The sequence below is a fragment of the Cuculus canorus genome, chromosome 27, assembly GCF_017976375.1.
Source record: "Cuculus canorus isolate bCucCan1 chromosome 27, bCucCan1.pri, whole genome shotgun sequence".
Classification (NCBI taxonomy): domain Eukaryota; kingdom Metazoa; phylum Chordata; class Aves; order Cuculiformes; family Cuculidae; genus Cuculus; species Cuculus canorus.
This window is the reverse complement of record NC_071427.1, coordinates 5,384,235-5,408,503: the sequence shown is the minus strand read 5'-3', so window position 1 is coordinate 5,408,503 and position 24,269 is coordinate 5,384,235. Positions and strand designations below refer to the sequence as shown.

At 53.7% G+C, this 24,269-nt stretch overlaps 1 protein-coding gene across 2 annotated transcripts in view; it reads right to left on the bottom strand.

Moving 5' to 3' along the window:
• ARHGEF18 (Rho/Rac guanine nucleotide exchange factor 18) overlaps positions 1-20,297 on the bottom strand; it is a 51,084-nt gene extending 30,787 nt beyond the window's left edge. Inside the window, exons 1-10 of one of the 2 annotated variants that reach the window (XM_054050237.1) lie at positions 18,756-20,297; positions 13,614-13,753; positions 12,651-13,144; positions 10,449-10,656; positions 9,483-9,597; positions 8,525-8,582; positions 8,266-8,310; positions 7,937-8,017; positions 7,496-7,601; positions 6,779-6,953 (exon numbers count right to left, since the gene is read on the bottom strand). In XM_054050237.1, coding sequence (XP_053906212.1) covers positions 6,779-6,953; positions 7,496-7,601; positions 7,937-8,017; positions 8,266-8,310; positions 8,525-8,582; positions 9,483-9,597; positions 10,449-10,656; positions 12,651-13,144; positions 13,614-13,753; positions 18,756-18,831 — 1,498 coding nt within the window. In that variant the 5' untranslated portion in view covers positions 18,832-20,297. Of the gene's footprint in view, positions 1-6,778; positions 6,954-7,495; positions 7,602-7,936; positions 8,018-8,265; positions 8,311-8,524; positions 8,583-9,482; positions 9,598-10,448; positions 10,657-12,650; positions 13,145-13,613; positions 13,754-18,755 lie in introns of those variants that run through there. The other variant, XM_054050235.1, reaches the window with a different exon arrangement.
• Between the last annotated feature and the right edge of the window lie 3,972 nt (positions 20,298-24,269).

Below are 24,269 nucleotides of genomic sequence, written 5' to 3'. Positions count from 1 at the left end.
AAACTGGAGAGGGGCAGATTTAGAGTAGACAGAAGGAGAAATTTCTTCACTCTGAGACTGGGGAGGCCCTGGCCCAGGTTGCCCAGGGAAACTGTGGCTGCCCCATCCCTGGAGGGGTTCCAGGCCAGGTTGGATGGGCCTTGGAGCCCCTGATCCAGTGGGAGGTGTCCCTGCCCATGGCAGGGGTGGCACTGGATGTACCTTAAGGTCCCTTCCACCCAAACTATTTTATGCTTCACCAGCCCCGTACAAGGCAGAGGGCAAGGTCACACAGAATCAGAATCACAGGATGGTTTTGGTTGGAAAAGACCGTCAAGATCTTGAAGTCGAACCATCATTCAGCTCTGCAAAGTCCATCGCCAGACCACGTCCCCAGGAGCGACATCTGTTTGTCTTGTAAACCCCTCCAGGGATGGGGACTCCACCACCTCCTCAGGCAGCCTCTGCCAATGCTTGACAACCCTTTTCCTCCTAATATCCAATCTAAATCTTCCCTGGTGCATCTTGAAGCCATTTCCCCTTGTCCTGTCACTCGTCACCAGGGAGACCAACACTCTCCTCTCAGCCTCCCTTTTTCCAGAATAAACAACCCCAGCTCCCTCCCCTGCTCCTAAAGGCTTGTGCTCTAAACCCTTCACCAGCCCCTCAGAAGGGCACAGGCACCCCCAGCCAAAGACAGAGTCACACAGATTCAGAAACACAGGATGGTTTTAGTTAGAAAAGACCTTTAAGATCATTGAGTCCAATCATCAATCCCATTCTGCTAAGTATACCACCAGACCATGTTCCCAAGTACAACTTATCTCTTAAACCCCTTTAGGGATGGGGACTCAACACCCTCCCTGTGCAGCCTCTGCCAATGCTTGACAACCCTTTCGGTAAAGAAATTCCTCCCAATATGCAGCCTGAATCTCCCCTGGTGCATCTTGAAGCCATTTCCCCTTGTCCTGTCACCACCAGGGAGAAGGGACCAAGATCCACCTGGCTACAACCTCCTTTTAGGTAGCTGTAGAGCAAGGAGGTCTCTCTAAACCCTTCACCAGCACTTCAGGGGCATACAAGCACCCCTGGCAGAGGGCAAGGTCACACAGGGTCAGAGGCACAGAATGATTTTGGTTGGAAAAGACCTTTAAGGTCATCAAGTCCAGCCACCATCCAGCCCTGCTAAGTCCACCACCAGACCATGTCTACACCTCCTCCCTGGTGGAGGGCATGGCCACAGCCACCTGTAGCCCACACTTTCCCCTCAGTCTGCTGCTGGGGTGAGAGTGGTAGCCACAGTCAAGAGGCACCAGGCTTCTCCCTGACGAGAGTCCCCAGCTGCTCTGCCCAAGCCTGAGAACCACTCCAGCCTCTTCCCATCCCAGCCTGCAGCTGGAAACATCCCGCTCCGTGGGGGATCTCCAGGGTGCCTGCCTTCCATCAGTGCCCAGCCACGGCAAGAGCAAAGACTCCACAGGCCCTTAACGGATGGGATGTAGCATCCCCAGTGACAGCTTTAGCATGGTAGTTCATGTGTTTATGCAGCACCTGCGACATACTCTAAATACATAATTCATAATTCAAAGCCCAGTGGGATTTGCCATTCAAAATGTGCCAAAGCGTTTATGGCCTCTCCTGCCACGGCGAGGTTGGGGTGCGCGGCAGCTTGGCAGGGCGCTGGCTTCCTTATCCACCCTTATCCACCCTGCAGCTGCGAGCGCTTGCCCAGGGCTTTGCCAATGACCCCTGGGCAGACAAACAGCGAGAGCAAAGGCGAATTATCTTCACTATCAGCAGATTCAGGCACTGACTCGGATAACAATTGCTGCTGGAAAAAAACACCTTTTCCCTGGCACCAGTAAGGCTTGACCTGGTACTGGCACCAGGCTGCTGAAGTGCAGGGAGGGAAAATTAGAAGAGCTTTTGTCTTGACCTCACTTCACCTCCTGATCTATGATTCACTCTGAGGAATTACACCACTGATCTCCATCACAAGTTTGTCATATTTTAAATCATGCATATCCAAGTTGCCTGTCAAGCTTGAAAATGGAATGTACACGATTGCAAACCAAACTTCTCTCTCTCAGAAGTCCACCCTGCAGCTTTTCCGTGCTACTTTGAAGGAACCTGCCACCAGTTGGGGCTGAAAAAGACCTGAAAGCCTAGACTGCCATGGGACCAATATCGTCGCTAGTTTTCACACCGCAACCTGCTTAATCAGTTTTATTTTTTCTCTTCATCTTCCAGTTGTGAGCTTTTCAGAAATGTTCCGTTTTGTACTGCTTCTGTACAGGACTAAGTACAACGAGGTCCCGGTTGTTTATTGAGGCCTCTTAGCGCTACAGGGAAATAATCATTAAATAAGGCACTTTGGGGTAAACAGCTGGTTGTCACTTGGTGACGGATTAATCCTTAGACACTTCAAATTTCGTACTTGGCTATAATATAAAAGGAAAGCATTGCAGATTGCCCAACTACAGCTGTCAGGGAGAGAACGTGCTGTGCTTGTGCGGTTGCCCTCAGGGCATCTCCACAAAATCAGTGCAAAATCTGGCACAGCGGCCAGCTGAAAGAGTCCGTAGCTTAGAGCTAAGGTTTGGATTGCAAAGAGGAGAATAACACCAACTTTCTAATCCCGTGTAACGCTATAATAACAAAAAGATTTCTGATTGAACTCGTTGCAGGTAGATTACTGTCGTGCAGCTGCATGCGTTTGTCTGTGCAAGCGTACAAGATATTGCAGTTTTATCAGGGAATGCGAGGAGCAGCATCTTTGAGATGTTCCCCGATGAAACCAATACTGCCCAGATGTGAAAGGAACGTGAAAGGCAGAAAGGGAGAAGCCCCGAGAGCAGCATATGCTTCAGTTTTAAAACGTCTCGAGTTCAGTAGAGCCAGCTCTGTGTCAGCAGACTTGTACCTCAGTCAGGTTTCCTCCAAAACTAGCAGTGCAGACTGCTTTCACAATTGCTTTAGACCCTGCTTCGCTGGCTTATAACCACATCAACCCGCAGCCTATCACAGTTGCTTTGGTTTCGCCTATTTTAGTTGGAATCCTGTCAGTAATCACTTATTCCAAGTGGGACTCCCGGTCTATTTATCAGTGTCATCATGTTACAGCAGCCAAACCTCATTTCCCCCCCCAAAACTGAAGCTTCTCGGCACCTATGTCTCTCTCCAGAAATGCAAAGTTTCAGGTTGACGGCTTTTCAGATTTCTCAAGACTCTGAATGGGCTCTGGGGAGAAATTTCAGCATAGAAAATCAAGTAATTCCTCCTTGATTAGAAGCCAAAACTACCCTCTCTGTATTAGCTTGTTGGTGCTGCATTGGAAAACCTGAAAGCAAAAGTGTGCAGGCACAAGGGCCGAGCGAGAGGCAAATTTCACAGATCAAATTTCAAGTCCAAACCAAGAAACACTGTGGCCTCTCTTCCTTACAGACAAAAAAGCACGGGTGGAGGATGTTTGCCTGACAAGCTGTAGAGAGCTGTGTCCTCCGTTTACCTGCATAACCATTGTGAGAGAGGAAACAATTCTCAAACCTCTTTCACAATGTGCCTTAAATAGATTCCGGAGAGCAGAAGTTAGAGCAGCGTGGTAGAAAGTAGCCTGTGTGTGTCCAGAAGCAGCCACCAAGGTTCAGCCTAGGACAGGTGGATAGTCCGATATCCGTAACAGCCTGTGTTATTCTGGAAGATTCATTAAACTGAACACCGTCTCTTACAGAAGAGGAGTTTGTCTGAAGCCCACCGAATGCTTTGGTTGTGGCTACCGGTTCCCTTTTGAAGAGGACGGTCAATCTGACCTCCCTACGGGAGCTACAGCTCTGTCTTTCCCATAAAGTAGCAGAGATGGAACTCTCAACTAAAGATGCTGTAAAAGACCTACCTCTACCACACTACTGAAGCCCAAGTACTAGGAGGAAAGCAATCCTCCTGCATCTGTATTCCACGACATATCCTTGGATCACCTCCATGGTACAGCCTGCGGGGAGAGCTCTCCTCCTGTCAGGGCTTTCCTGGGACTCATCTAACTCCTGTTGTATAAACTCTGGAAACATGTTTATAAGAGAGGATTAATTTAGGCACAGAACCTTCTCCACCCTTGACAGCAAAGGCTCAAAAGGAGCTTTCTCCATTTCCAGGTGAACAATAAACCTAGAGACTCACAGCTCCAAGTTTATATAAGAGCGCGGTTTGGGTGGCCGCTGTTGTTGAGGTCCCAGTGACTGCAAACATTTCTCTCTGCTTTTCCTCCCTGCCAAGCTCCTAACATCACATCTGTGAGACTCCAAAACTGGAGCTGCAGAACATCTCCTGCCTCTGTACTCTTGACACGCATCACAGCCTCCTTCCCTGGGAGACTTTGTACCGCCTGGTGTTGCGATAGATGGGAGGAATCAGATGGAAGAGGAAAACAAGTTCCAGCGTACAGGGCCACCCGGGCTGCCTACGCTCCTCACATCTCATGTGCATGTTCCTAGCAAAACAATGATTCCTTGCTCTGAATTGGAAGAAGAATTCCTCCTGCTGTTAGTTCCACTAAGAAGAAGAGCTCTCACTCCTCTATTCCATCACAGTCACGGTAGCCACCAGACTTTTTGTGTCCACGGGACAGTGAAAAGTCCTCAGCCTTCCTAACCATGTCCCCATCCATCCTCTTCCTGGCCTCAGCTCATCACCTTTCCATCTTTTCTTGTTTCCTTTTGTCTATTACCACGCGGTGGTGCTGCAGTTAAAAATACCATAGCGAGAACATCAACAGCAGCACCTGACCGTGAGATGGACCCAAAGCTGGACGAGGGCCGAGGGGGTGGATGGAGAAGTGTGAGTCCACTATGAGAAAACAAGCAGAGCAGCCAAATATCCTCAGGTCCTGGCAGCAACCGCAGCTCAGGCTGAGCCCTGGCAGAGCAGCTCGCGCTTCTGAAGAGCACGCGTGCCACCCTGGCTACATGGTGGCCCCGAAGTTCTCTTTTCAAGAGCCCTGTCAGTGGCTTGTCAGGAGACTGTACACTGCTCCCGGCTGCAATGATGGGAGCGAGCGATACCAACTATCGACTCCGCCACCCAGAAGCAGCTTGCAAAGGTTTCAGCCCAGCGTCATCCAAATATAGGCACTCTCAGGCCAACAGCTGTCAGACAACAAGTCCCAATCCAGATCTGAGCACAGAGAGGCCAGTCATTTTAATGGATATCTCAGAACACTGCCTATTGTTCAGCGTCAGTTCAAACCACCGCAAAGGGAACACTCAACCGAGCTCTGCTGCCCTGCCGCCGGCGTTAGCCCGGGCAGCACAGCCCTGAGCAGCCCAGAAAGGCAAAGGAGATTTCGGATTCCCAAACATATGGTGTTCCGCAGCCACCTCGGAGTTCTGGATGTTTGCAAGACTCAAGAACACAGATTGCAAGACTCAAGAACACAGATTGCAAGACTCAAGAACACAGATTCCTCACCAAAGGGCTGAGAAACTACATAAATGCTACTGTAATGTGTGTCCAATCCCCACACATTTATGACGGACAAAGATATGCTGAGCCATACACCCATTCCAACAACTAGCTCAAGCCCCTCGCACTTCAGACCACAGACCTTCAAAGCAGTTGTTCAGAGAACAATCACTCACACCTCTGAGTTCCCAAGACCGTACGGAGCACGGCTCCAAGTTCTTGGTGCACTGTGGATCGAGGACTGTCTGCATCCTCTTAGGTTCAGATATTTTTTGTAGAGCAGCATGCAACACTCAACAAAAAGCTTCCTCAAACAGGAATAACAAATAACTCTGCCTCCTCCTGTAATTTTTTGGGTTCTCTCTCAGTATCCACAAAGCATTTGCTCTTATTGAGCTCCCTACTTCCTACGTTTTGCTGTGACACCTGGAAAACGTTCTCTAGTAGCTGGGTCCTTTTAGGTTTCCCTCCAGCTGCCTGAAGGCAGAACACACTTCTCACAGCACATGTCTAAGGGCACACGGTTCTTTTGTGCCCCAGGAAGGTTTTACTGACCTTAAGAGCCTCTGAGAGACCCTTACTGGAGAGCAAGCATTGCTTGAGGATACAAGGTAGAGAAAGAGAGCAATTCTCCCGTTTCCAGAAGATTTTCTCTGCCCGCAGACAATACCTCAGGAATTAAAATGTTCTTCAGTGCCCTGAGTACCTGCTCCAAGGAAGAGGGGCAGGGTTTGTCCATCAGCCAAAGCCATGCAGCGATGCTACAGTGGAAGCAGTGGGAGAACAAAGTCCCGTGCCCGCTGGTGAGGAAACACTGCCGTTCCTCTGCACTGCTTGCATCTGGAAAGGAGCAATCTCACACATGCAGGTTCTAGGAGGTCCCGTTTGATTCTGGGGTTGGTTCATAAAGTTTTGAATGCTCTAAAAATCCCTGTGCCCGATTATAGGGCAGATTCTGAGCTGAGATATTACCGCAACTGAAAAAAAACCCCCAGCCTAAAAGATGCAGCTTCACGTAGGCAACAGGGATACGCGCCTGGGCAAAGCAGAACTTTGGGGGAAAAAATGTTACTATAGGAAATGTTGACCTAGAACCCTCCTTGGGGGAAAGAGGCAGGAAATGGTCAAGTGACCCAAGAAAACAAAGATAAACTATTGCCAGACAGGGTTTAGAGATCATTGAGACTAAATGGAGAAACAACCAAGTCAGGCCAAGCAGGGAGGTGGGGTACGGTCGAGGCAGGCAGAGATGTGAAGCGATCCATGAGGGTGATTGGAGCCAGGGAATGGGCTGGAGGGTGGCTGGGGAGCGGGGTCGGAGCCAGGCAGCCACAGCCGTACTCACTCAGGCACTGCAGACCACTTTTATTCACAAGAGGTTTGGCACACAGCGAGCAGCTGGTGCAACTGGAGAAAACCCCTGGCACAAGCTGGTGCCCGTTGATCTCTTTCCACCTCTCTTTTGGCTCCTTTGTCTCTTTCTCCTTCTCTCTCTCTTTTGGCTGCTCTTTGTTCTTACCCTGAAAGGAGAAAAAAAACACGGCTCCGTTACCAGCCTCTCTCTGCCCACACATTCCTTTCCCCCCTGGTAAAAACGAACATGCAGAAAGCTGGTGCGCAGCACGTACAGGGGGAAACTTTGCGTCTGAACCTTTGGGATGTAGTGCTTTTCCCCAACCCGTTCCTAAGTCCTTCTAGGCTGGGGTCATGCGTGATGACCGGCAGGACACGGCACTGCGGGACATGCCCGTGCCTCTGCGGGCTCTCCTCCCCACGGTGGGTGATCCAGGCAGGCACACAGTCAAAGCTCTCCTCTCCTGGTCTGCGCAATGGTCTGCGACAGCGTGAGCGCAGCCAGAGCGTGTCCTGGAGCAAGGTGGGCTGGAAGTCAGGGATCACTCGGTCCAGTGCATTATGTGAAGGGTCACAGTGTGTCTGCTGACCGGTACAGAGGCCTCTGCCATCCAAAAGCAATCCAACTCGCTGGTCCCTGGAGTCAGACCCCCTTTTCTTCTTGAAGACTTCGACAATTCCTCCCACAAATTCACCATCTCTCCCTCACCTTATCTTTCTGCCAGGATCCAGTGACTCGGCTCCGCAGGGAACTCAGACGTCTCATCACCTTTGTGCCTTTTTCTGCTTTATCACTTTTTCCACTGTCTTCATTTCTGAAACAAGACCAAACGCATCATAACTATGGGAAATGAACTGGCCCAGCACAGCTCAGGGAGATCACTGATGAAGATCATCAAAGGCATTATTTTAGGACCCCATCTCTGAGCTCTCCATCTCCTGAAGGATCTCTTTTGGCATCAGAGGCATCTTTTATTAAAGGGACACTTGCAAATAATGATCTGAACTTTCAGATTAGGTGTGCCAGTTCTGTTTGTATTTTCCTCAAGGCCGTTGCACAAGCAGGGCAGCAGAACTTAGATGGAGGGGAGCTCACAATCAGTCTGCTCTGAGAACACAAAGTGTGTGGGTTACCCTCTGTCTCACTTACTCATTAGACAGGAACTCGAACCAGGTGAGGTTCTGCTGGGAAGAATCGCTGCCTTCTTGCACACAAGCTCTCTGCTTTGCCCTGTGCGGGGAGAAGAAGTCAGACACAGAGCAAAGAACACAAGAGCAGAACTTCCAGATCAGCTTGTCTTTGGTGATGGGACAGGAACGTGTTTAGAGCTACGGAAGGAGAACGTGAAATGCTATTTCTCCTTGCAATTCCACCATAGTTTCACTGTAAGAATAGGGAGATTCTGGTACCCTGGAGATTTGCAAGGTGTCATTTGCAGGTGACCTCTCCACCCACAGCCCTCTTGCAGACACACTTACCCATGGTATTGCTTCAGCTCCTGAAGTACCTGCTGGACAATTAACCTGCCAGGGATGGGGCAAAAGAAAAGCAGGAGGTTAGAAAATATCCTTGCGAAGATGTTCTACATCCCACAAAGCATCAGGTTATGGTTTACATCCAACTGCTCTTATGTGCCGCAGCATGGAGTGGGATCGCCTTTGCGCTTGCATCTCCAGATGCTCAGATATACTCAGGAATCTTGGCAGTCTCAAAACAGCCAGGACTGACAATACCTACACGTGGTCTGGGGACACGTGGTCCTTCTCCAGCACCTCCAAAGCAGGGGGTTCAACACCTGCAACACAAAACATTCTCAGCAGGGATCCTGGCTCACCCTTGCAGAACACCGTGTTGCGAGCTATACAACTGGAACGCATGGATCTGGCTGGGGTCCCGCTCTATCTTTAATGGGGAAGAAGTACTGGAAACAGTGAAGGAGGAAAAGGCTGCCTTGCAGTTCTGTGAGGGAGAGGAGGGCTATATCACATTTCTATGTTACCCTTCCCTTCTTCAGTCTGTATTACCTTAACTCGTGACGATGCTGCTTGCAGCTCGAAGGCAGAAGCTGATACCACCCTGGAAGCCCTCCCCGTGACAGTCAGCTTCCCCTCCGCTGCCCAGGCTGGGCTCTTAGCAAGGTTCTATGTTTTGCTCCAGGTGGGAGAGGACAATGGATTGCAGCAGCACGGAGAAAGTCAAAATTAAGTTTGCAGGAGTGAGGATGCCTCTGTTTTTTGAAGACTTTTTGGCTTTCAGTGCAGAAACCAGAACCAGACAGCCTTGTCCCTCTGCCAGCTGTGCGTGATGGGTGAGTTCAGGTCAAGTCCTGCACACAGACCACGTTTGCCGCATTCTTTGGGGTACTGAAGAAAGGGCGTATTTAAACCCAGGCAGATGAAGTGGTGCCTTTTCGTACTAGGAAACCATCTTCACCTTGTGTGAGTCGGGAGTGAGCAGTGCTCCAGCCACAGGGAGGTTATATGGCAATGTGTCACTGGGGATGGACACGTCTGGGTTTGGGACCAGACTCGAAGTCAGCCTGGCTTTTTATTTCAGGAGCTTCTGGGACCATGTAGAAGGGAAGGGTAGAGGATGTGTAGGCTTGCAGAGGGAGGCTAGATCTCTATTTTTTTTTAACTTATTGATCATAAACAACCTTAACTCGTTTAATGTCATGTGCGTAGTATATACCAACCTTCCACGGCTGGAAGAGGAGTGTCAAAACCGCAGGGTATCTGAGGGGAAGCAACCACCTCACACACTGACGGGACGGACTTTGACCTCAGTCTCTTCCCACTGCTGCCACATTCCTGGAGAAGTAAAGAGTCGTGTGTATCTCTGGTACTTTGTGCACCAAGGGAGCCTCCATCAGGGCTTCAGAGCCTCCACGGCACGGCTGGGCAAGGTGGAAGGCAGGTCTTGACTTAAGTGCCAGTGATCATCCTGCCTTTCCACAGCCTCCTACCCTGCCTGTGGGCTCCCTTGCTGCTTGGTTTGATCCCTGTGGTATAGCAGAACGCAAGATTAGATCACAACCCTGGATATCACTGGGAACAAGCTGACTCCTCGTCCCTTCTCTCTCTTGTTTTGTCAGGGTCACAATGACAGGACACCGTAAGGCCCAGCTCTTTAGTGGCTTCAGATGTGGGCTCCAGGAAGGCTGGAGAAGGTGGCTGTGACCTCCTCAGGTACTTCTCACTTTTACAGGACATGCAGCACTGTGATACAATTGTCCTTATAATACGAATTGGATCCGAATAATTTCTCCAGAGGAAAGCAGTGTGAAAGAGAGGGCGACACTGCTGTCTTCAACTGCCTGACAGCGGAATACAGAGAAGATAGGGCCCGACTCCTCTTGGAGGTGCACAGTGACAGGACAGGAGGCAACAGGCACAAGCTACAGCAAGGGAAATTCCAGCTAGATTTATGGGAAAAGAGGGCTGTGCATCAGCCAGCTCTCAGGGCCTGTATTCTGCAAGAAGGGACAGTTTAGCCTAGAGCAGAGAAAGCCCATCCTTGCCGAGATTCCTGCAGACCTCCTGGCTTTCTTGCGTCAACTCTGGTATCGAAGAGGTCCAGCCTGCAGCTGACCCCTGTGTGTTGCCTTCTGCACCCCCAGCTTGTCCTGCCACTGATTCACACGCAGCCCTTGCACACCTACCGCCTCCTCTGAGCCGCGGCTGACTGTGAGGTGTGGGTGCAACGGCTCTATCTCCACTTTGATCACCGTGCTGGCCCCGACGTTGCTCCTCCAGCTTTCCAGTTCCCCTTTGGTCAGCTGAAGGGACACGAGAGGCTGCGGACAGGCCTGGCTTCCCTTCTCCACATCCTCTGGGTCACTGCCGATCTCTGTGACGTCCAAGCTGAACCTGATTCAAGGAGGAAGAACAAGCCAGTTTAGCTCACCCGTGCCCCAGTGGCAGGCGCGGCACAGCCTCTGCGATGTCCTAAATCGCTGGGACAAGGAGGGTGACCACAGCAGACACATGAAAAATGAAATAACGGGCAGTGTCAGCCTGGACACCAAGTCCTGAGCCTGTCAAAACCAGCTCCTCTGGCTGTCCACGAGCTCCTTGGTCACTCGGGATGTTTAGCGATGGATGGCTCTTGCTGATCTCTTAGCAACCCCTGAGACTGTGCAGCCACCCAGGCAGCAGCCTCGCCTGCCCGAGCACTGCTCTCCTGCTGGCTGCAGCGCCAGGAAAGTCCTTCTGGGCATTTAGAAATGGCAGATGGTGTCATTTATCGAATCATCGCTGTGGCATCAAGACATAAATCCTGCTCCCACTGGGGCCCAGCTTCAAGGAAGGAAAAAGAAATCCTTTTGTGGGAAATGAGGGGTGGACCAGCTCCCCCAGTGCCCCACAGTTTCCTGAACACCAAGTGCTGTTGCGGTGCCAGCAACGTAGGAGCAATATGATGGATAGGGCTGAGTGGAAAATCTTACTCTCTGCATGGGCTCTGTCCACAGATCACTGGCACTTCATTCCCGCTGCCAGAGACCGGCTTCAGGAAGCATTTGCTTAGGGGACAGCGAGGCATATTCCCCTCCCCTGGCCCCAAGATCACACGTGCTTAATCACCCAGCGAGGGGACCGAACAAGTCCCAGACCCTGACAGCCACTCTGTGCCACCATCGCTCATGTTCCTGGCACACAGCGTAAACTGTGAATGATCCGCAGCACACGGAACAACAATAGATCTGAGGACGAAAGTCGGAGATTGATAGAGAACTGCCAAGATTTCAGGCTGAGATAATTTTAGGGTACCTTATAAGGAGGAAAGATAAAAATAGTCCTTGCTGGCTTGCACCTACCTCCCAGTCATCTGGGAGATCAATACATTTGTCAGCAGGGGAAGCGTGTGTGTAGGAACATGGAGCCCAAGGCATTCATGTAGCAGGAGCACAGCACGGTGGTAACGCTCCGCCTGGAAACTGCTCCCAGCCAGAGATCATCCTCACGCCACAAATACTCTCCTCTGCAGCCTCGTGCAGGACAGAGGGCTGGAGGACACTGCAGCATCGGCAGGCACGGGCCACACCGAACCAAGTCACAGACAAGAAGAAAAAGGATTTGATTGAGCTCTCTTAATCGCTGCGGGGTGGGAAAATCTCCCTCTGAACCAGAGGATGGAGGCTGTCAGGGCAGCTGATGCTGTTCGAGGTTTCAGGGTTGCGAGTGCCCGTGTGGCTGGAAAAACTTGGCAGCAAAAATGTAAAATTGGTGCTAGGGGAGGCTCAGGCCAGTGAAAACCCATCTGAGGCACTGCCAGCCACACGTGAAGCCCTCTCGCTGCTTCCTGCCCTCAGTACCGGGTGCATCGCCCTGGCCCCACGTGCCCCATCCAGCCCTGGTTCCATGTGTGATAAAGGACTGGGGGCAATATCAAGAATCACAGAATCGCAGGGTTGGAAAAGACTTCTAAGCTCATCCAATCCAACCATCAGCCCAACCCCACCATCCCTACTAAACCCTGTCCCCAGGTGCTATGGCCACATGGTTTTTGAACCCCTCCAGGGGTGGAGACTCCCCCACTGCCCTGCGCAGCCTCTGCTGGGGCTTCACCACTCTGTCAGTAAAGAAATTCTTCCTAATATCCAGCCGTGGATAGGCACATGCTGGCAGAAACAAGCTCCCTCCAGGGGAGAGATCCTCTTCCTGGCCCCAAGACCAAGAGAAGAGGGTCTTCTCCTCCCCATCCCACCCAACGTGAGCAGCAGGCATCCAGCTGCTTTGGCAGTGGCTGACGTGGGAGGGAAGCCATCCAGCAGCAGTTGGGGCTCAGGGCAGTGTGATCACTCCAGCCTCGTGCAGCACCGTTGCACTGTATGTGTCAAATATTGCTCCCAGTCCTGTGTTACCTGCGCTTGCAATCCATGGGGGATAAAGGGCTCTCCCAGCTGTGCCTCCGAGAGGTGGACATCGATCTCACCAGCGTGGGGAAGGAATCCTCAGCCTCCTGCAAGTCCAGCTCCTTGTCTGCCTCTGCAGGACACTCAGAAGCATTGGTACCATCTTCTGGCACCGCTGCACAGGAGCAAACGTGGCCTTTGTTCAGAAAGCGGCAATCGGCCTCGCCGTAACGCACCGAGCAGGAAATGGGATTGGAAAAAGCAACGTCCACAGACATTTTGCTCAGAGGTGTCTCTTCTAATAAGCGAATGGCAGACACAGCCCGAGTTGCGTGTTGTGGCTGTGCCGCAGTCTCTGGGGCTGCTTTGGCGACTGGCAGGCTCTGGAGTCCCAGATCCCTGTAATACTCTGTGCCACAGAGAGCAGAGTCGGAGAGGAGGTCCTCGGTGCTGCTGTGCAAGTCTGCTGCTGGGACATCCAGCTCTGTGGATGACGAGTCCTCCTGCAGACACACCGACAACCTAGTCTGAGCCCACAAATCCCATCTGCACCCATCCTGCGATGGGAGAGCTCCCGTTCCGAGTGGGAGCTGCTTTTTTTTCCCCTCTCATGGCAAACAGCCCACCTACCCTTGAGGGCCAAGCCTGCAGCTGGGTTTCTCCAACCAGACCCTCTTACAGCAGCACTCTCCTACCCTCCCTCACAGCCAGACCTCCCCCAGCCCCACCAGCTCAGCTTCCCCCAGTCCCCGAGACTTTTCTGTGCCTTATTCCCCCTCACATCAATAGGAAGAACAGCTACAACTTTCCTCGCAGCATGAGCAATATAATCTTTTATTCCTCGACAGTTTGGATCGTACCCCTTTCCCCCATTCTTATTCCCCCACAGACCCCTGTGAACACGATGCTGACCCCCCAGTTCGCTGACCCTCTGCCTCGCGCTTTGGTACCAGAAAGAAAGAGGACACTTGCCTTTTCTTTGGCCATGCTGGCGCGGATAGTGTCATCCTCAGCGATCAGGGATGGGAGGAATCTTTTGGGGGTGTGATACTCCTCCAAAGCAGGGGTGCCGCGGTCACTGAATTCCCGTAAGCATGGTTTGCAGTCAGACCCTGCAAGACAGAGAAGGTCACAGCAGGTAACCCGATGGCCAGGAAGGATGTAAAACCAGCCACGTGCAGCAAGGTGACAGGAGGCATCGCTGAAACCCTCCACATGGCCCTCTGCTCCTTTGCCCCTCGTGGGCAATCTCAGGACCTTGGCAGCTTTGATCCCGTGGGAACTCGGCATAGGGGTCTCCTAACAGCAGAAACCTCATCCCTCAAGCCATGGCATGCGCAGGGCAGAGACCAGGCTTGCACCATCCCAGCCAGCCCCTCGCAGGGCGCCCGGTGCTGCCAAGGCTGCTTCTAGAGTACAACAGAAGAGTTGAGCGCATTTTGAGGGCTGATGTTTCCCATCGTGGACTTTTAAAGCAGAAATCTAGGAGTGAAAATACTGACAGCGATTTTATTTTCATCCATAAGGAATAAAGGATGCCACTGGGAGACCAAATCAGAGGCTCGTTAATGAATCCAGGGCGATAGCGGGAGCGCCCAGTTCTCCCAGTGTCGGCTCCGTCGTGGGGATTTTCCCCACTCAGGAATTCTGAGTGGATGCGAACCTGACTGCGTGTGCACCATCCAATAGCTCATTGAGAAACAAAACCGAGGGATTGTCCAGCTGACCGAAGCACATTCCTATGTAAGGAGACACACTGGAAACCTCAGCCATGATCTCTAAACCCTCACATGACTCACGGAAGGCCGTTTATTCCTTCGAGATACATAAGGCGAATGGAAAAACGCCAGGCTCCTGCCCGGAGCACCGCGGTGGAGCTCTGAAGATGCAGAAAACAACAGCAAGAGACTATAAGCGGCCATATCCAAGGGAAATATGACAAGAAACTGCTGGAAACACATCACACTCCAGGAAAACAAAGTATAAAAGCATTAATATGAGGAAGATATAGTTAAAAAACACACTCTTCGAAACCTTGCATCCGGCTGTGGTTTTAATACTACGCAACGCAAGCAGAAATTGCGAGGTGCCAGCCAGAAAAAGGCAGCAAACATGGGGGAGGTCAAGGATTGGTTCCGTGGATCCTGCCGTGCACGGCAGACACCACATTCTCTGCTTTAAGGAACGTTTGGTGCATTTAAATGTGAGCGGTAATTTCAAGTGAGGGTCTATAAAGCATATAGAACGCAAGCAGGCTGGGAAGGCATTGGTTTAATTAAGGATTTTCTGACTATAAGAGCAGGGAAAATTTGAAACAGACTTCCTAGCAAGGCTGTAGAAGTTAGTTCACAGATAATTGTTAATTATTAGACAAATCCCTGCCTGGGGTCGTCCTTGAGCCGCGTCTCTAATGCTCTGTCTGTAAAACGGGCGGAGGTTTAGTGAGGTATCGAACATCGCTTTCTCCTTCCCTCAGGTGCACCTGATTGCCTCTAATCAGTTTGTAATAAAAAAAATATAGTATTTTGAAGTGATTACACATTAGAATGAGCGCAGGTCTTGGCATGAGTTTGTAGGAAACTGAGGAGCCGAGGATGTCAGGGACTGCACCCCCGGAGCAGGCGGCGATGAAGGCGAATGTAGAGCGGACCCGAGGGGAGCAACCGGGTGGAGGGAAGGGTCCCAGAAGACCAGGACCAATGGGACTTCCTCGCGTCTAAGGCTAAGGAAGAAAAGAAAAGGTGATCCCCTGCCCTTGCCATCCCTTGCCGAGAAAGCGGCCGAGGCCCGCGAGGCGGCAGGGACGGAGCTGCCAAGCGCTGTGGGCTGACAGAACCCAGAGCCCTGGCTTGGAGGTTTAGCTAAAACAAAGAGGTTTTTCCCTCCCAGGCTGTGTCCGGCTGTCCTGCCAAGGCTGTGCTGGGTCTGCACCAGGCTGCAGCTCCGAAGCGGATCCTTGGAACAGAATCAGCTCCTTTCAGCTTGGAAAATAATTCCCTGTGCTCCACTTGTGCCACGCAGGGCTCAGGTTTGGCCATGATGTGGGTCAGCAGACCCCCTCCAGACCCACCAAACCGCTTATTGTCTTCCTCGGAGACTTCAGACGCTCCTGTCCCACACATGATCCATCAGGTTTGCAGCCTCTGGAGAACTCGGCGGCGGCAGCACGCAGCGCACACGGGGCCGCAGCGATGGGGAGACCATTTTAGGCAATGTGTGAGCATCAGACAAACAAGTCAGGGCTCCCCACATCCAACGCCTCGGTCGGTTGATGCTGGGCTGGCATCCCTGGAGCCGAGCTGTGCGGATGTGTGGGCAAGGGGGGCTGCTGGGGGGCTCACAGCGGGGGAAAAAGGCTTTCAGGCATCAGGCTCCGGCAAGGAAAGACCAGAGTGGAGCACACACAGCAGGGAGGCACATCTGAGGGACATCCTTATGTCCATGACTGATGTGGTCACCCATTTATCAGCAAATATGGCAAACTGGAGCCCCTTGAGCCTCCCAGACCCTGGAAGGACCCATCCTCCAGACCTCGAGACAGTTTGGAAGGACCCATCCTCCATCCATCTGCCGCGTGGTGGGAAGGGGACGGGATGTCTGAACTCCCCTGGCGCTGGCAGGCAGCGGCGTTCACCTTAACTCTGCTGGAGCTGGAGACGGGATGACAAAATGACACTGTCAAGAGCGTACACTGTTTGCTTTAGGAGAACATTAAGCAGATTAGGTATTGCAGTTGCTTAATTCGCCTCTGGCTTGGAACCATAAAAGGTTATTGCAGCGGGAAGCAGCCTCATCGGAGGAATTCCCAGGGCAGAGCCGGGGAGGAAGCATCGCCGCCTGGGCCGGGCAGGTCCCCGCACGTGAGCAGGGCTCTGCCACGCTTTGATCGAGCGCCCAGCAGGTGAGACACGATGGCTTCGAGCTTCCGTGCGAGGAGGAAGGAAGCAGTGACAGGCATCCACCGCGTGTGACAGGCTGGGACAGTCCCGGGGTTGGGATAGTGGGATCAGCCAGCGGAGCTGGTTTGTCTCGAGGGAAAATCCACGTACGAGGCCACTGGGAGCCCAACAAAGATTTCAATGCTTCCATTTCAGACCTATAGTCAAACCCTCCCTCCTGCAGCAGCCTCTGCTGGTTTCCTTCGGACAAGCCGGTCCCTGGGGATGCACCTGCGAGCATCACAGCGGGAGACAGCATCCAAGCAGCTGGAAGAAGCTCTGCTGTCCTCAAGCGCGGGCTCCGCTGCTCGGCGCAGGATGCCACAGGTCCCCGAGTGACCCTGGAGCCAGGCTGGCAGGGAAAACACCAGAGGGAAGAGAGGTGCGAGCTCTCACCATGTGGATCACATCCTTCAAGCATCAAACTGCATTTCCACACGGGAATGGCCAAACGCAGCGGGACAGTGGCACTGGTTCTGCTACGTGAAACCATCCGAGGAGGAAGGAAAGACCAGAGCGTCTGGGCATTTCCAAGCAATGAGGGGTAGAGCCTGTTGGGAAGGCACGGAGGAGAAACAAAAGCTCTCCCGTCTCCTCCTGGCTCCTGCCCCGCTGGCCCCACACCAGCTGCCCTTCACGCGCTGCCCTGCGCAGTGTCAGAGCTGTAGGACAGCGAAACCTCTGTAAAGCGAGTGCTAAACTCCCTGTGCCAAAACGGGATGGAGCGCAGTGCTGCGCCCGCTCTGGGCCCCCCGGCAGCGGTGGGGATTGGCTCCCGCGGCCCCGGCAGGAGGAGGGGGGAAGATAAGCTCTGACACTGTAACGTACTGTACAGAGAGCTGCTCTCTTATCACTGCGTTTGGCACCTGCTTTTGGGGCAGGAAGGGCCGGGAGAGTAGGGAGCCAGCGCAGCCCTCCGCTCGCTCTCGGCTGAAGGCTCTTGGCAGGGATGAGGGGGATTTGCAGCCTCTGTGATGCTCCTCAAGTCACGAGCGAAGAGTCACAGCGCAGTGGCTCTGCTGGGCACAGAGGGAAGGTCCAATGCGGCTCGGCCGGGGCCAGGGTGCAGAAAGCCGGTGGCAGGAGAGGAGCTGAGCAAGATGCGAATGTTCTGTGCCCACAGCACGAGCCCCACCGCGACAAACTGCTCTGCAAGCACAGGCTGCGGGGAGAAGGCTCTACCAAAACCCTCTCCAAAGCCATCAGTGCTCGCGAGCACCGTGAGCCTGATCTATTTCTTACAGAGATCGGTCCAGCTGAGATAGTTTTAGGCAGAATTAACCCATAACCACCATAGGAGGTGTAGCACTGGGATAACTGGAGTGGGGTGTCCCAGCTGGGCTCGTGGGAGCTGCTCAGGGCTCACCGCAGAGCAGAGCTTGGGTGACCCACACTCCTCCTCCTCTGGATTAACCTTCCTTTGACTGACCAGTCTGGATCTCATTCTCCTGCACATCCACATTGTATGAGGACTGAGGGTAAGGGGGAGAATAACGAGGGAGAAAGCACCGGCACACATTGGGAGCTCTGGTGCCGCAGATAAAGGTGCCCGAAAGCAGCCGCCTGAAGGCAGGGTTTGCAGGCAAGGACAGCACCGTCCGGCTCCTCGGGACCGCAAACGTCCTGCTTCTCAGGGCTCTCTCTGTCCCAGTCACGGCACCGCCTGCCGGAATGACGCCAGTTCACACCATCCTAACGTTTTCCGTCCCTGCTGTTGGACACCGGGAAGCCCAGCCCGTGCCACACAAACTGCCACGGCTCAGCCTCTGCCCTGAGCGCGGGGGCTCTGCTCTTCTACTCACTCGGAAAGACTAAAGGAAACTTTTCCTCAGCCTCCGCTTGACCATCAAGCTCTCGGCACAAGGCTCAGCCAGCGCTCTGCAGGCTCTGGGACCTCCTGCTCACTGCCAGAAACCAATTCATTACTAAACCAGAAGGCTGATATTTAACCCGTTATCCAGCTCCTAAAAGCATTAGCGTGCCTTGAAAAGGAGACGAAATGGGAGGAAAAGCATTAACCAACATTATACGGTGTCCCCGGCGGAGACGAGTGGGGTGCCCGCAACGCCGAGCCCTGCCCGGGGACCCCAGCGCTCTTTGCTCCTCCTGACCGCCTGCAGCAGCCCAGCTCCCAACACGGGGCTCAGCCCCTTCTCCCCGCGCACGAGGCCGTTACCTCGCTTAAAGGACCATCTCTTCTTCCAGCGTTTCGAGAACGATGGCCAGGAGTGGTTGAGCAGCGAGTCGGACATTTGGGAGCCCTCCGAGCCCCGCGCGAGGTTCAACCAAGCCCAAGCAGGAGCCAAGAGCAGAGAACACGGCAGAGCTCGGCGCGGTCTAAGGCAGCGCTGCAGGCTCAGCCCAGGGGCTGCCAAGAGGGGAGTGGAGAAGCCAAGTGTTTTGTCAGAAGCATCAGCTGATGGAAGCTGTGGCCAGAGAGAAATTCCTGGTCCCCGGCGTTCCCACCTGTGTGACGGCTCAGTGACTTCGCACAGCGGGGACTGGGGGTCGGTGGCCCTGGAGGACACGCAGCCCCTGAACACTGCTCAGGGCTTACAGACAGAAAACAATCTGTTAATGCACCATAAGCCCCTTCCTCCCTGCCAGACCCTCCCTCCACTCATGACTCTCAGCTGCCAGACTAACGAACCACTGCGTTTCAGGCAGGTTTGCAGGGGCAGAACTTCACCTGGGTGAGAGTCACCTTCACCTGGGTGAGAGTCACTCTCACCTTCAATGTAGGGTAAGAGCTAAGACCACAGGTTTGATATTTGCACCTTTGTCATCATTTCCAAGTGCCGTGGCAGAGCCTCTGCAAGGGAAGGTCCGTCTGCGACATCAGCATCGTCTCATCCCCTGGCAAAGGCTTTCTCCAACCCCTCTCAGCTCTCCCAGGCAGGGGCACAGGTGGAAGCTGTCTCAGCTGTCTCCAAACTGCCCCAAGAGACCAGAGTCCCCACAGTGAGGTCTCCAGCGCACTGCTCCCAACTCGCACCAGCCCCGCACCCCAGACTGGCTCCAAACTTTGCTCCCAACCCCTTGATTAGACCGAAGAAGCCAAGTGTTACCCCTGTGCAGCTCCTGGACCAGACCAACACTTCTCCCTTCTGTTGAGGTGACCCTTGCGGCCCCGCTGAGCGCAGCCCCTTTGGACACGGCCGCAGGCATCACCATGGCACGGAGCCCACCCTGTCTGGGCGTGATGCAAAGGCAACTGCCAAAGAGCATTTCCCTCACCCAACCGCGAACCCCAAAGCATCATCCGCCCAAGGCAGCCCTCCCCATGCCCCCTCCGCTTGGGCCTTCCGATAACCCGGGTGCCCTGCCCTGGAGTGGGCAGTGTGGAGGGGGATTTGGGGACCCCTCTGGTGCTCAGCCCAACCCCGAGAGTGGGCAGTGCCGAGGAAACCTTGCAAACCTTCTGCTGTGGCACAGCAGCGGCGGCCGGAGCCGAGTGCAGCACCCACAGGGTGTGCAGCCGCCCAGCGCCGCCCGGAGCAGCCTTGGGGCCACGCTGTGGGTCAAACCTCAACCTCATCTTCCTCTCGGCTGGCAGCAGGGTGGAGCTCCTCATCTGCTGAAGGTCCTCAGCCTGAGTTTGCGCCTTCAAGCGCTTGCAGGGCGAGGCTGAACAAAGCCCAACGCTTGGCCTTTTGGCTTCAAGACAAGCTGCTTCCTCACAAGGCCTTGAGGAAGACGAGGAACAACCCCGGTGCGTGGAACGGGGCTGTGTGGAGAGCGACTTACCCTGAGGGCCGGAGGCATCGCTCCGGCGGGTCCGCTGTGCGCACTCGCGCTTGACAGCGCCGGCTTCTTCTCCAGCTGCTGGAGGGAAGCGAGAAGCGGGGGCTCACCGGGGAAGCAGCAGCCGCACGGCTGGTTTGCTCCCGGGAGCCTCTGGCTCAACCACCTCACCGCTTCCCCTTTCCGAAGGCACAAACAAGCCCGCCTCGCCCATGCTGCGCTTCCCTTGGCGGCAGCGCCGGTGCTGCCCGGGCGCTCGCTCCCACCCTCGCGTGGGTCGAGGCTCTGGGAGGGTCCCACGAATCACCCAGAGGGTTGTGGACCCCGGAGCGCAGGGCGTGAGGAGCCCCGAACCAGCGATGGCTGTGAGGACAGCGATTGCCACAAACTTCTTCCTCTTCCGTTCAGAGAAAAACCGCTCAGTGAGCACCACGGGAGTGCGGCACAGGGGCTGCACCCGCCGGCTCGTTGCGCCATCGCTCGATTGCCTCCTGCCAGGGGCAGTGTGGCCTCACATGGGGCTTCTGCTAATGGCTCCTTCACCTTTGCTGCTGAGGGTTGACCGTGGGCAGCAGCTGAGGCCCCGAAGCCCAACAGCGCTCAGCGATACACAGGGTGCAGCGATGGCAAAGCACAGCAACGCCGGAGTCACCCGCGCAGGTGACACAGATGCTTCATCTGCTGAAGCCATTGGGGCGAGGGCCGAGGCAGTGATCCGCTGCCCTCGCCGTGTGCGGCCCAAAGCCCCGTTTGCTCCTTCCCAACGAGCCTGTGGGCGGCTGAGCGCACGCTCCTCATCCCGCGGCCCCGAGCGCGCGCGCCGGCCCCAGCCGAGCCCTAATCAGAACAAGATCTGCTCACACTCCAATTACTCAGAGACCGCAGGTTTGGCAGCACTTGGAATAGCAATTACCCCGCGCTCCAGGAAACCGCAAGAGCAAAGAGGAATTAAGGTTTAATTTCTCTGAAGTCCACAAGAGCGCGATCGGTATCGGAGCTCAGGGCTGCTCCCAAACACCAGGCAGCTGCTCCGGCTGGCAGGATGGGATGTCCTTGGCTGGGATGAGGATGGCATCTTTTCCTTCTGTCTCACTTGTGACACGGTTTGGGGAAGCGGAGCTCTGCCGGCAGCCTGGAAGAGCAATAGGGATAGCAGCAACCGCGCGAGGGCTGGCTCAGCCTTGGCAGCCTCTCCGCAGCATCCTTGGAGCCCAGAGGCAGCAACCCCACCCCCGGCACTGCCACTTCCAGTTTCGTGGCTTTGCTTAATTTTGCATTTTCGGATCAGAGAATAGTTTGGGTTGGAAGGGACCTCAAAGCCAATCCATTTCCAACCCCTGCCATGGGCAGAGACACCTCCCATTGGATCAGGGGCTCCAAACCCCATCCAACCTGGCCTGGAACCCCTCCAGGGATGGGGCAGCCACAGCTTCCCTGGGCAACCTGGGCCAGGGCCTCCCCACCCTCATAGGGAAGAAATTCCTCCTTCTGTCCAGTCTAACTCTGCCCCTCTCCAGTTTATCCCCATTGCCCCTCATCCTGTCACTATAATAATGTGGGAATAACGGAATTGCACTATGGCAAAGCAGCTCTCGCTGTTGCAGGAACCCCTTCACCAGTGATCACCCAACATCTCAGGCTGCCGAGAACCCCCCGGAGCGGACACAGCCCAGCGCGGCTCCGCCGAGCCCCGGGGCAGAGGAGTTGGATGTGTGTTTGTGTTCCCTTAACACCATTCATTCTGCAACTGAAAGTGCTGCTTATTCTGCGATAGGTTGAGCACTCTCTCCATGGCACGGACAGCAGAAACAGCAGGAAGAGCGTTGTTCTTGGGTAATTTATTCAGAATTTTAATATAAACAGTTAATTGTTCAATATTCTGACACACAGCAAGATTTTTTTTTTCCTTAATATCCAAAGATATTTTCTGTACAAGTCACTGCTTGGCTCTGATACGAAAACATTGAAAAAAATAAATCCAGGGGAGGCTTTTCTTGGGTTTTTTCCTTCTTTTTTTAAAAAAAAATACATGGCACATTTGATCCTATCTTTCAAACGAGGTATCTGCAACGCTTTTGTATTCTGGAGCCTCAGACACGTAGAGAGAAATGCTGGAGCAGCAAGATTAAACAGAAACCCCCCAAAGAACCTCACCGAGCATCACTTCACAGGGAACCAAAAGTGCCATCACAGAGAGCATTTGCTTTTGGCTCTGTTTGACAAAGCCGATGGGCAGCGCCCCATCCACGCGGGGCCTCAAATACAACCCGGTTCTGCCAGAGCCAGAACCAATCCTCACCCAAACTAAAGCAAAAGGAAAGGCTTTTCCTTTCTAAACGCTCTGTCCACATTTCAAGAGGCCCCTCTAAAGCCCTCCATCAGCCGGTTGCCACGGGGCTCAGTGACGGGAGGTTCGGGCTCCGAGGGCGGAAGCGTTGCTGGGAAAAGCGGGATTAAGAGCTTTGCTGTCAAGCCCAGCTCCCATCTCTCGGGTGGTTAATCCTGGGCTCAGGCTGTGCCCACCCCCCAACTCCCCTTTCCCTGCCCAAACCCCACGCCCACAGGGACCTTCTGGCCTGGGAAACCCAAACCACTCAGTGCTTTCGGCCACAACGCCGGACTCGGACCAAAGGGACTCCCAGAAACATCATTTCTTGCCGCCCATAAATGCGTTGGAATAAAATTCCCAGGCTGTAGAGTTCATACTCACTTTATTATACAATATTTCAGAGGTCGTTTCTCTGCCTGCCCCTCGGAGCCTCCCTCGTGCCGCAGCCGCCGACCCCGCAGGGAAGCGCCTCCTTGGCCGAGAGGGACAAGCCATTCTGTTTTGAAAAGAAATACACATTGAATGACAGCAGATGGGATAAAATCAGTCTCTTTAGGACTGCTTTCGAACAGTCGGGTTCTCCAGAGGTCGATCGAGTGACGGCGCCGCTCTCGCGACGCTGGGCACAAGGCAAAGCCGGGACAGAAGGGGCTGAACACGTTAACGCTGTCACAGCCCCGGGCAGAACCCACGCAGAGCTGACACAGAGCCAAGCAGAAGGGAACAAAAAGGCCAAATTCATTTAAGTTCATACAAATACCAAACTGATCTCATTCTGAAATTCACGTATTTCTTAAGTAACCATTTTTCGCTTTGAATCCATCCAGCAGCTCCTTTCCCCGGACCACACACGCGGGAGACCACGAGGGGCACTGCCACGGTGACGAGAGAGGCCGCGACGTGGCGAGAGCATCAGAGGGTTTGTCTACAGTTTCCTGCTCACTCCAGGCTCTGGCCCGATCTCACACGGATCACAGCAGCACCTCGCACAGCCTTGAGAGTAAGGGTTTATGGCACAAAGGGATTTCACTTTCTGATGTGTAAAACAAGTTTCCAGTCTCGGTATCGGGAATCACTGCTCGCGATTCCTCACACCACAGCGATGTTAGGAGGGAACTGCTCTGCTTCTCTCTCTCCCCCAAAACAGAGACTCAGGAATCACCGACACAGACCCCTCCTTGCCCCTCACTTTCCCTATTTGCCTTCATCATAGTTGGGTCAACAACACAGTAAGCGACTTCGAGATTTCCCAAAGAGATACCAAACATCATACGCAACGCACTAAAATGAAGCAAAGTGTCTCATCACTATAATACAAATTCAGGAGGAAAGAGATAAAACTACCCATAAATTAAAAGTACCCTTCAGCAACCTAAAAGCAGCCTCTTTCATGCGAACACAGCTGCTTTATGATCAACAGAGAACATCCCATCACAGCGCGGTCGAGTTCCCATCACCGGTGCTGCCACAGTTTATGTTATTCTTTCTCTCTTCTAATTTAAATCATGACCGAGTATTTACAGGCACCCAGGACAGGGCGGTGCTGAGCCGGACAAGTGTTGCGATGCTGCGCTGCAGGACAAGTACCAGGTTTGCAGGAGGTGGTCAGAAGTGGCA